The sequence below is a fragment of the Peromyscus californicus genome, unplaced genomic scaffold (genome assembly GCF_007827085.1).
Source record: "Peromyscus californicus insignis strain IS unplaced genomic scaffold, ASM782708v3 Scaffold_17__1_contigs__length_78620276, whole genome shotgun sequence".
Lineage (NCBI taxonomy): Eukaryota > Metazoa > Chordata > Mammalia > Rodentia > Cricetidae > Peromyscus > Peromyscus californicus.
The window spans coordinates 12439576-12452792 of NW_026294469.1; the positions used below are offsets into that span (position 1 = coordinate 12439576).

General features: G+C 35.4%; 1 protein-coding gene across 1 annotated transcript in view; it reads left to right on the forward strand.

Moving 5' to 3' along the window:
- The first annotated feature begins 11623 nt into the window (after positions 1-11623).
- Positions 11624-13217, forward strand: part of Asxl3 (ASXL transcriptional regulator 3) — a 110651-nt gene continuing 109057 nt past the window's right edge. The window contains exon 1 of the mRNA XM_052741635.1: positions 11624-11732. Within this exon, the coding sequence (XP_052597595.1) occupies positions 11655-11732 (78 nt within the window). The 5' untranslated portion in view covers positions 11624-11654. The remainder of the gene's footprint in view (positions 11733-13217) is intronic.

Here is a 13217-nt window from a genome sequence, read left to right on the forward strand (position 1 = left end):
TTCACTCCCTCCCACTATTAGATTAGCACATGTTTAAAGATTGATACTATGCATCATTGACTAGGCACTTATGTTAGAAGGTACTTTTCAGCATTTTTAATGGACCCTTCCAGCTAAAAACTCAATTTTTGAAATTCGTTTCTAAAAGATAGCTATACAATAATCAGTGTATACAAGTCTGTTTCTTCACTGTATGAGTGGTTAAGATGACATGTAAACTAAATGTCCTATATTACTTCACTATTTAAGTGTTCTGTAAACTGTTACCTAGTATATCTATATGAGAAGTTTTTTTAAAGTCATCTAAGATTCTATCACTTATTAAAAGCCAAAAATATAACATTTTCTGCTGGAAAATCTCCTAGTCACAGCAAAAAGAAAAGCCTATCATTATGCAAAAAGTAAAAGATTTGCCCAGTCCATAGTATTGAGTGTGTGGATTTTATAAAAAGATAAGACCGTTGCTACTTCTGATGTAGCATGTGGAATTTTTTTTGGGGGGGGGTGGGTGGGAAAGGTTGAGAGGACTTTTACCTGTTTATAATAAAGTGCCTTTACACTTCCAATGGTAATAAATACTTATTTCCTTGTATGAAATAATCATTAAAAATAAAATCCAGAGAGAAAATGTGACAACTGTAGGCAGAATTGTGAATAACTAGTAATAACAGTCAGTCTATTTTCTATTTTTGAAAAAATTGAAAATGAATAGAATTCTTATATACTAAAGAAAAACCCGACTTGTAATTAACCTGTGGACATGCTGTCATATTTGTCTCTGATTTATTTTTAAGAAATCCCAATAGAAAATGTTGACTTCTCTTTGAACTCCTCCTCTTTTCCTCAGAAGCACCCAATATCAAAGGTTATCTAAATATTATTATACTTTAGATTCCATATTTTACTATAATTACCTACACATATTTATCTATATTCATAGCTATATCCTAGTAAATATTTAGATCATTTATAATTTTTCCTGTAGCTAGTAACTCTCAGTAAAGACATGATTTTTTTCTAGAGCTTGTACCAAAGCATAGAACTGTTGATCTATAGAACATGCAGATTCTTTTCACTAGATATTGCTAAATGTTTTTCCTAATTGGGTTATTTCAGCTTATATTCTTAGAAGAATATTTCACAATCCTCATGTCTGGATAGGCTCACCCAATTCTTGGAATTGCCAGGCTTCCAATTTTATTCTTCTCTATAAATTATGAAATGCCAGCTTATCAACAATCTCTGAATGTTTTCTGAGTAGTCAAGGCTGGCAGGGCCTGTGTGGGGAGTACAGAGAATGGTTAATAGAGTCAGAATGCCAGCAGCAAACACCATGGTGTCAGACTAGCCAGAAGCTAACACTGTCAAGTCAGGTTAAGCTGCAATGCTTGTAGTGGATGGGGACATTATGATGGACAGGTAAAACCATTAGTGTTTTCACTAACAAAAAACATTGACATGAGAGAAACATGCAGACAGGTGCCCAACTGGAATAAAGTTTGAAAAGCTAGTAGTGTAATGATTACAGATCGACTTCAAACTTCAACTATAAATGTGTTAGAGGAGCCATAAAACAGCCTATGTTGGTCTAATGAGATGGCTCAGTGGTTAAAGGCACTTGCAACCAATTCTGATTACCTGAGTTCAGTTCCCAGGACTCACATGGTGGAAGGAGAAAACCCACTATTACCAGTTAACCTATAAGTTCCACACTATTACCAGTTAGCCTATAAGTTCCACATGTTTAATGGCACACATTCATATGTATATACCTACACAAAATGAATAAATAAGTAAAGGTAATAAGATAATTTTTAAAAATCCTATACCTGCATTATACTCACTATGTGACAGATGAGGAAATCATAGCTTTGATGAATTAAATAATTCTGTCTCAGGATTTCTACCAGTCAGGTTAAAAAAAAAGTCAGCAGGGCATTTTTCTTTATTTAACTTTGGCATCCCATATTCATCTCTAATGCTTGATGTAGGATGTTTTAGGGATTTCATTTTCTTCCCTCTTCTCTTTCCATGATTGGTTTTACTTTACTCTGGCTAGCTTTATTCTCAGCAGGCTCTGTCCTTGTGGAGGCTAGGCATATAGAAGTTATTTGTTTTTATGTTTTCACAGCTAATATTCCAACTGAAAATTACATATGTTGTCTCTATAGTTCTATGAATATATGGATGTTCCAAAAAAAGTATGCAAAACTCCAAACCACTATGACTACAGAGATGGTTTCATCTAGCTATTATTCATCTGATTGTTATACTAGAATATACACATTAATAAGGAGAAGAGAGCCTAAAAGGAAGGACTGCTGTGCATGCAAACATAACATGTCTGCCCTAGACTACCTGATAGTAGCTATTTAAAAAAGTAGTATTGATAATACCCATTCAGGGCTTGTGTGTCTTCCTTTTTGTGATTGCAACAGCACTAGCATAATAAACACCTTCAGGGTACATTGAGGTGGGTGGTCAGTCAGTATAAAGATAAATCAGCATTTTTTTCCCCTATGGAGTTTTCAAATTAGTTGGAAGTGGTCAGGGTGGGAAGGTAAATTGTGTAAATAGCTTTTGAAGACAAAGCAAGAGAAAGAAACAGAGAGTTGTTCCCAGAGGAAGGGGATCTGTAGATGTAACCAACCTTCTTATTAAATAAGAAACACAGAACCAATGCAAAGAAGAAAGCCAAGAGGTCAGAGCTAAGAGCTAAAATCTTACCCTTCCTCCTGCGGTGGTCCTACCTCTCCAAACCAGAGCTACCCCTGTGTTAAAGTCTTTATATAGAGTTCCTGTTCTGCCTTCTCATTGGTTGTAAACCCATCCACATGACCACCTCGTCACGGCCTGTCTGTATAGGCCTCCAGGTTTTCTATGATTGGTATTGAAATTAAAGGCATGTGTATCCAATACTGGCTGTATCCCTGAACACACAGAGACTTACCTAGCTCTGCCTACCAAGTGCTGGGATTACAAGTGTACACCACCACTGCCCTGCTTTCCTATGGCTTGCTAATAGCTCTGACCCCCGGGCAACTTTATTTATTAACATACAAATAACATTTTAATACAAATAAAATATCACCAGGGATCTCTTTGAAGTACAAAGTTGTCACCATGTAGGTAGTATTTAAAATCTCCTTTAGAATTTATACTTTGAATGCAAAAATGAAGCATTGTTGGTGAGAGTGGTAATTCTAGCCACATGGCTTCCCATGAGCCAAAGCAGAGGGTTGAGAGTCCCAGAAGCATGGCCACCTCAGGAGCATAGTCTGAGAGTTAGAGCACATGAAGCTGAGATAGGTAAGTCGATTATATTAGACTTGGTTGTCAGTGCACTTTGTATTTCCTTCACAGAGAAGGAGAAGTCATTAGTTAACAAAAACAGGCCCCGATTGCTACAGCTGGAGGAGACTATACATGTGTTCTAACGAAGCAAAATGCTTGGCTGAGTATGTAGGACAAATTGAAACAGGAGGTACTGAAATCAGGGAGAACATTTAGAGATGATGTTCTTCTTGTGAGTAAGGGTGAATTAGGATGTTTGAAAGTAAAGAATGTGAATCTAAGATGAGCTTTTGTGGGGGTTTGTACAGGTAAAAGACATGGAATAATCTAAGGTACTTTAGTTAGGAGTAGTGAGGATGCGTCGGCAGTGAACAGGAGAAAGGTGTTTTCCTTGTCCAGTGTGTCCCCTGCTAATGCAGTTTTAACAATATGCCATTCTCGATTTACATAGGTACATTTGTTCAGTGCTACCTGAAGTTCTTGGCTATATCTCTTGATTTGTAAAATCTGTATAGGGGAGAAACCATTGTATTAATTCATGTTTATGTGACAAAATAGATCTTTAAGGAGTGGGGAGATTGCTCTGTAGATGTAATTCTAAACGGTCTTACTAAATAAGAAACACAGAGCCAAATAAAGAGTTTATAAAGGCAACTTTATTAACATACAAATAAAATCATATTTCAGCACAAATAAAATGACACCATATTTCCCCTTATATTTTTATAAAAAGAAAAAAAAGGAAAAAAGTTATAACTTATATAAGAAAAACTATATACAATAAGTACAATAACTATATACTATATATACAAGCAATAAATACCTAAACAATGTCTAGCCCATTTGCATTTGACAAACTCAGAGAAAATATTCCATTATCTATCCAGCTACATTGCTCAGTGGTTAAGAGCACTTGCTGCTCTTGTGGAGGACCCAGGTTTGGTTTCCAGCACCAACATGGAGGTTCACAACCATCTTAAACTTTAGTTCTAATGGATCTGACATCCTCCTCTGGTCTCCACAGGTACAAGGCACACATGTAGTGCATATACATACTTGCAGGCAAAACAATCATACATAAAAACAAAACAAAAATCTTTAAAAATATATGTCATATACTTTAAAAGTGATTTTATATTTGGGCAACAAATTAAATGTCTCTAGGAGTGACTTGCCTATGTACTTTTCCTAGTGATTCCAATCACATAAATATGGATAGAATTGTCCAGTGAAAACTTTTGGCATAACACAATAGGACACATCTGTCATAGCTGTGTTTTGAGGTATTCTTTTAGTATATGGATAGGAAGCAAAAATTAAAATGTATTTTTTCTGTAATTTTGATATGAATTGTTGATATATTTGGTGAGTTTGGAGGAGAGAACATAAAAAGTTGTGTTCTCTAAAGTGATTGTGTGGTATTTTTGAAACATCACTTCATATAACATCCCATAGGTGAATGTGGGATTGTTGCTATTTTAACCATTTCGCACGTGGAATGAGAGGATGATCAGCTGTGGGTGGAGTACTTACCGTTTAGTATAACACCAATCTACCATGCTGGATTTAATGTCTGTTCACTGGTATATGAAATTTAGTATTTTATTTTTGGAAGACCAGTTTTTGGAAATATGTATTTGGAAATACATTCCTTGGCCTGTCATGGGCGGGAAATTGTACAAAGTGTCCATGGGTTAGCTGCTGCTGCATTTAATTGATGGCAGTCATCCCCTTGGAATATACTAAAGACAGTACTTAAATTCCAAATGATTTTCCTCTGGTTTGAAACATGCCTCAAGGCTGCCTTTCTCATGAGTCCCCTGTCCTTTCATATGTACTCAGAGAATTCATCTCAGCTCAGCATACATTTCTATTATGTGCAAAGCACTGTCAGAGTGCAAATTTATTTGAGGATTAGCTTGACATATAGGGTTTGCGTAAATGTTTGTTCAATGAATAGAATTTTTTTTCTTTAATGATCTAGTCCTACAGAGGCATCTCAATTATGGATCTGAATTCTCTACTCTGTTTTCTGGAAGCTCTTTCTTCCTTAATTTTCATGATGAGCATTACCTGAAGACAAGCAATCATTACCTCCTACAGCCCAGGTCTTTATAACATCTGAAATCAATCCTCAGAAAGTGGTTAAAATATGCTGTGTTAGGGGAAGATGGCTCAGCTACCTTTGCATCAACAATATCTGGCTTTTGTTTGTATCTTTCCTCCCTCTGTCTAGTATTCTGTGAATTGAGTGTCAGATGGTGCAGAGAGCATGGACTTGGGAATGAAGTTAGAATTTGGCCTAGTACTTGGTTGTTATTGGATGTCTTTCTTAGTTTCTGGGCCTCAGTCACAGTTATAGACCTGAGAAGTGTGACTGTTAGGAATATGGAGATTGTGAAAGCCTAGACATACCATAGATGCTCTGAATAAAAGACGGTCATAATAATAGATATCCATTGCTATCTTCTCCTCACTTATTTTCTATGTTACATAAAACAGGCTATTCTCCAAGTGTCCCCCTGTACATGTATTCACTTAATTTTTTGCTATGAGATAAAAATAAAATTAGAAGTTAAATAAAATTGTACCCAGCCCAGGTTTTCACATGAACTCTGAATGCCAATTTCTTCCCAGTTGACATTATTTGGACACCAAGCTATTGCTTACTTTGAGTAGTAATAGTAGGACATCTATTAATAGCTTAGACAGTCCTTGAACCCCTGCAGTGTACCATACATGGTCCTCAATTCTCTTCATGCTTTGGCTCAGACTCAGAGTAGTCCTCTATGACACAGTGACTTCATCTCTGAACATTTTGTATTTGAAGGACCTAGATCAAGATGGGCCAATTAAATGTGATACATTTAGCAAAGGATCCAGCCTCAGTTATACTTAGACCAACTGTCTCAGAAGTCCGGAGTCTTACTTGCATTCTATTGCCTTCCTTACTAGTCCAGGTATCATCACAGTGCATGGCATGCATAGTTGTATGGGACAGTTGCTAGTCTCACTTGGCACATGTGGCATATAGGCTACAGGGTATCTGTAATTGACAGGGACAACCTTGCCTTCTCTCTGACAGTTTTTGAAAACCTATGTAATATAGATGATATCCTTTGTTTATACTTAGAATGGATTTAGATTACTTGCTGTCCACGTAGATACTAAGTTAAAGTAAACTCTTGTCCTTCCATAGAAGTTTTTGCTTTCCAAGATGAATATCAGTATAGTAAGTGTCTCTATGAATTTCTGCAGTTCATCAGGGAGTGACTTGGTAGTCTTTATAGAGCAGCCTCAAATATCTAAAAATACCAAATATTCTAAGAAGCCATCTTTCCATGTAAGTCAGGGCAGTTAGAGCTATGTGTTATGGTTTTAAATCTGAAATGTTTTCTTGAAATTTACTCATGAAGTTGAAATACAATTAATCATACCATTTGAATAATATCCCTTGCCTTCATGACTCTACTTGATAGAGGAGCATTCAGACTACATTTGTAATGTTCCCTTAGAGATATAATGAATACTGAAAGTCGTGGAAGGGCTGGAGATGTAACTCAGTGGTAGAATACTTGACTAACATACACAGATCTCTGGGCTTGATATCTAGCACTGAAAAAATATGATGTGGCTATGTTCACATAAATTTACAAAATATCTTCCTTTGAGTCATCTCTTATTTGAGTCAGTTTGGTTCCTATTTATTTTATATTTTTCTGAATTCCAATCTTATTATTCCCCACCTCTCAGACTTTATTGAACTCTCTAGAGACTTTCTTCCACAAATCATGAAGATGATGTTCTCAAAAATCAAATGTCAGAGTTGTTGCAGACCTGTGAAATGCACAGTCTGTACTGGGATTATTCATCTGTCATTTCCTAGATATTTTACATTCATAGATTATTCATATAATGTGTTCACAGGTATCTAGTTTTGAAAGCATTTCAGTTCCTACTGACAGTAATATTTCACAGCAGCAAGTTAGTGTGTTCTTGATTTTCCAGGGTGTTTTCAATCATCTAAGTTACTGATTTATCCATTAACATACAATCTGTTACTCAGTGTGCCTAGAAAGTACCTCCTTTACTGGTAATGTGGCTAATTCTTCTCCATTGACAGGCCTACCTATGCCTAGTAAATGTACAAATAGCTAAGTAACCAAGGGTCCATTATTCATTCTTTAATATTTGAAGAACATAATTTGTAAAATTTAACATAGAGTTAAGTGTATACTTTCTGAGCATAAGCAGTTCAGTTTTCACGGAGTTAGCAGAAGGATACTCTATCTGCATTTAAACAATTACTTCTATCAACAGATCTCACATCAATTATTCTTTAAAATGTTCTTTATAAAATAAATATATTTTTCAAAGCTTACAGTGGAAATATTTGCAAGAAGCTATTATTAATTCCTTTCTGAAAGGAGAATGAGCATATAATTATTTATATTAATAGCACTTAGCATACTTTTTTTCTAATAAGGGTTCCTCATAATTGCTTATTGAACGTGTTGAGTTTTTAGACTTATGTCGCATAGCATTAATTTTTCATATTCATATATTTGAAAATGAGATTTTAAAAACATTTACCAGAAATGGGCTCTAACATTTTATCAAAAGCCACATTAACAAAATTAATATAGTTTAAGATCTGTGTGACTTAAATATTCTTCTGAAATGCTATTTTTAAATGTGAAGGAATGGACACCTGTGATTGAGATATTCTTTGTCAGATCCGTGAATATTCTTTCAATCACATTTCCCAGCATCTTTCCTGGTTTTTAACATTACTTAAGTAGACAAGCTGTCCATTCTTAGCACTCAGCATTCACTGCTAGTAAATTTTATGTGTTCCATCAGCAATTTGATGACAGAAAGAAATGGTTTTTCTGTATTTCACGTAGCACCGGGGCTCTGCAAAGTGTCTCTGGGGGTTCTTTGATGTCTAGACAGTTTAAATTATGCCTGCTCCCTGCTTCCAAATTCCACCCCTGTTCTGCTTCAGGGGTTGTGGGAAATGAAACAAACCAGAAGGGTTCCACAATCCTACGTCCAGGGGGAAAAGTGACCATGTAGAGTAGGTCTACCCTGGCAGGTGTATAGGAAACAGCCCAGTTGCAGGGTCTGTAAAAAACAGGAATGGCGCAAATACCCTGCTTATTTACTTCTTCCTGTATTTTCCATATGGAAATACATGCACATTGTCAGCAAAATGGAAACATCTAGTGCTAGAGAAGGAGTCACAGTCACCCTATAGCCTAATGTCCTTTTCTCCTTCCCAACCTCCCACAGGCAGCTGGGTCCAAGGTTTTAGTCCCATTCTTGAACATGGCCTTATTTTTGACATGGTGAGATAAATCCTTCCTCATATGAGAAAACTAACTTTGTTTTCTTCTTTGTCCTTTGTTTTCCCTTTACAAATGGATGTCACCGTTCCTCCCACCCATCCTGTTAGAAAGTAAGTAGTGGCTGAAATCTCTGAGATGTTTTGTTAAAACGATGATGCTTTATGATTCCACCCACAATGCATGTTCCCTTTCAGAGCGTTCAGTTATGGTGGACAGGATTAATCTTTGTATCAGCTTTACAGAAATGTCTGGGGAGCAGACATGTACAGTGTATTTGTTTCACCCTCATTCATAGCCACAGCTCTGTGCATGACATTCTATATTTTATGAATATAAATAATAAAATTGCACAAATAAGGCTTTCCTTATTTATTTACTTATTCCTTTTGTATAACAGTTAAGTGAGATCACACACTTGATTTTCAAGAAAAGGAGGTTACATTATCTAAACTATGGAATTGAGATTTAATAGCCATAAGTAAAGAGGGAGGGGTTAGACTATTTTTTAAGGTGTATGTTTCTATTGTGTGTATTACATTGTATTGATTGGTTCCTTTTAAGAAGCATTGGTATCTTTAGATGAAAACTCTGATTGTTTTTAAATGAGATAGACCAAAATAATGATTTTTTTTTTTATAGAAATGCAGTTAATGCCTTAAATCTTGATGGCTGATCAGAATGATTTGAGCTACAAGAATGTTTTATATGAATGTAATGTCATTTTAAATCAAAACAAATTTCATATGCTTCTCTTAGGAAATATTTGGAGAAATTAAACCAGTTATTGAGACTTTTAGAGCTATATTATCTTACAATTGTGAATTATTTTTTAAAAGATTTTTCTATGGTAAATCTTGAGCATTTGAAGTTAGTAAACAGTATAACTTAATAAAGTACTTGTGTTCATTAGAGCTTATCATTTGTGTGAGATGAAGTCCCTAGCATCTATGCTGACATTAACCATAGCATCAAGCTGCAAGAACTGTCTGGTATCATGTGTACCTTAGAATATGTAAAATATAGTGATGTTATATTTGTTCTGTTTTCTTTTTTACCTTTAAATCTACATTCCTCTTAAATGTTCTAAATCTACATCCTTTGAATTATGTACATTAGGAACATAGTATGGGGGACAGGAAGACTATTGTAGGGTTTCCTGTTAAGTGGACAATGCTATTAAGTTATGGTTTTAAAGATCTACATTGTGTCATTTTTATGAGTTGGATTCCATGTGACTTGTCATGTTAACATCTTGTCAGGTCCCTGCAGAAATTCTGCATTTCTGACAGTTTTACTAATTTAAAACTCCTGAAATCTGGCACAATCATTCCAAGCTTCAAATTTTCTATGCTTTTGTCTGGAGAGTAGAGTATAAAAATCACATATTTTTGCAGTGTTCAGTATAACATGTGTTGCATTATTTATCTGGAATTCATTTGTAGAGAGATAGTTCTGGGGAGATGAATCTATTTTTCTTTATAGCTACGGCTGGGCCCACTTACATATGAGCAAACATTTTTCATGAGGGAAAATAATGAAATGAGGCCAGTGAGGTTGTAGGATCTTCATGAGGAGAGATGTTACATAAGGCCATAGCACTGTTCCCACGTGAGTCACAATGTTACAGCCACATTGTTCTCTGACCAAATTTATATTAGGACTCTTGTTTCCTGTCAAACCCAATGGAATTATATTTATGTGTTGGCACAGAAAAGCTGCTTCTTAAAATAATAAAGAATACTGACATTATTATGATGCTCCCAAACCTTCCGGACCACGATGCCTATCCATGTTGACTTTCGATAGTGTGTTCCTGCAATTCAGCAATTTTGTCTTTTTCAATTTACCAGAAAGCATTCATAGTAAATAAGAGATTTGATCATCTTGGCTTTTAGAAAAAGCTAGTAGCATGAACTTGTAGTTTTACCTAAAATTGAAAATTTGGAAGTTTCACATCTTAAAGGCTCCTTTGTTTCAAAACATTTGGGGTTGAACACGTAACTCTTAAGGGGTTTGTGGAGTAGGGCTTCTAATCAACACTGATTTGACCAAGTGCTGATCTTTTGGGACAGTAGAAAATAATATGCATAAAGACACATAATTAACTCAAAGCAGTATGTATACATTTAAATTCTAGCTTGCAGAGCTATTAACTTTTAAACAAAATGCAATATACACACAGTGTACATTTTCTTAACATATTTGTAAGGGTTTCCATATAATCCATAAATGTTTGTACATGTGTGCTCTGATATATTCAATCATTAATTTAATGTAATGTGCTTTCTATTAAATATTGCTTGAGCAATTTATTTCATTACATCTTTACTGCAAATGTAATTATTATCTGGGCAGAGTGCTCTACCACACATTTCTTTATTTCACATATCCAAGGAAAGGTTGACATTGTAGAAGCTATAGCAGAGGTATGAACATAGATGTAAATTCTTAATTTGCCATGTGAGCAATTCAACACTAGGAGCAGCGAGCAGCCTAAATACTTATAATTTCAAATCAGTTCTCCCCTGGTTTCTTATTATTCTTTTGTTTTCAACCTATAAGATGGAGCAGGCCTTGAACTTTTTTTTTTTTTGATCATTCAAGTGCAACTTCCAAGTTGTCTGTAATATTTTAAAACTGAGGCTTCATCATATTATTTTACAAAATAACACCACATAAAAGTTTGAGCTTTGGTTTCTTTAAAGTACAGTGTTGGTCGCTTTGTGAATAAAAGCATAATTTGAGTTTGGGAGACTTTTTGCCTGAAGCCTGTAAAACAGATGAATCTGATTAACTTTGGGGAAGCTGGACTGGCTCTTTATTGTAATGTAGATGTTTTCAAGGGTGGCAGTGTATTTTAAAAGGCATGTAAGGAGGTGGTTTTTGTTTTTTGTTTTTTTCTCAGACTCAGAGAATGGTTTGACTTAATCCGTTGTGTCTCAGCTGGGCTCATTTTTTGCACACTTCTCTTTTTCTAGTGGAACCTCTCCCTTAGCCTGTCTGAATGCCATGCTTCACACTAACACTCGAATAGGGGATGGGACATTCTTCAAAATCCCTGGAAAGTCAGGCCTCTATGCTCTCAAAGTAAGTTGGATGGTTTTACATACTGTGTGTATTCTTACTGTGGTTCACACATATTTTTAAATATATAAAGGTAAACACAATTAGATCTTTATGAATGACCTCTGTGCTTGTGAAGGTTTTCACCTCCTACACAAATGATTTGGTGTGGGGTATAAATAGTGATGGATTTTTTTAAGTAAAACCATGGTTTCACTTCATAGCATGGGGTAATAAAAAATAGCTGTGGCTTCCTTGGAACTTCTTGATTCTTTGAGATTAATAGGGAAGCGTGTCACAGAGCATGTCACAGGGAGTTTTAGGTGAGCACAGTGACCATACACTTCTTGACTTTTTTACAGTCAGCTATGTGCACTTTGTACCTGTGTGCCTTCTATAAAAAGAAGAAAATCTCCCCTTCTGCTTGAAATTGCACTGATTTAAATCATATATTCAGTGTGGTAGCAAAGAGTAAGCTCAAGAAGTTGGTTTTTGAAAGCAATAACAAATGTATGTTGTATAGATACATAAACAGAAATATAGCTATAGAAAATAAAAAATTGTTTTGCAGTGGTAGTGCACTTGTTTAATTCCAGCACTCTGGAGGCAGAGGCAGGTGGCTCTCCGTGAGTTTGAGGCCAGTCTGATCTACAGAGTGAGTTCCAGGATAGCCAGGGATACACAGAGAAACTCTGTCTCAAAAAAGAAAAAGAAAAAGAGAGAGAGAGAGAAAATGAAAGAAAAATTAAAAATATGAGCTATATAGATAAAATATTAGAAGATGTTTTGGATGAAAGAATCTTAATTATCTGGTGGACTTCTCATTACTCTTGAGAATGGGAAGTGGCATCTAGAACAGAAAATTCCTCAGGACAGCAACTTTTGCTAAAGCAATTGCGAATATGATCTACCAGAATAATTATACTCTGCTAGAATAATTGAAGTCTGTATATTTTAGTAGACTACCCAAGTTAAAAAGAAGTTAGTGCTTTAATAAGTGATGTTTAATTAAGTGAAATTTAATAAGGTAAAGTTCATGAATTTCCTTTGATATGTTTGTTTTTAATGTTAAGAGTTACACCTGGCAAAGAAAGTCTTCCGTGAGTAGGAATGATTTCCATTCTTGTCACATTGTGTGTTGTAGAAAATAACACAAGCTCATGAAAATTGTTGTATCTTTTCATTTGTTTTTGATAGCCTCATGGTGTCTCATTGCTTGGTCAAAATTCTGAGTTGCTGTCCTGTTGTCATTGCTTTATAAGGGATGGAACATAAGATTGAAAAAATGCAATCTGTACGTGACAAAAGGACGTATTTTTGTATAGGTTTATTTAAGATTTATTTATATATTTTATGTGGAAGGGTGTTTTGGCTACCTATATGCACACCAGAAGAGGGAGTTGGATCCCATAGAACTACAGTTATAGACGGCTGTGAATCATCATGTGGTTGCTGGGAATTGAACTCAGGACCACTAGAAGAGCAGCCAGTGCTCTTAACCACTGGGAC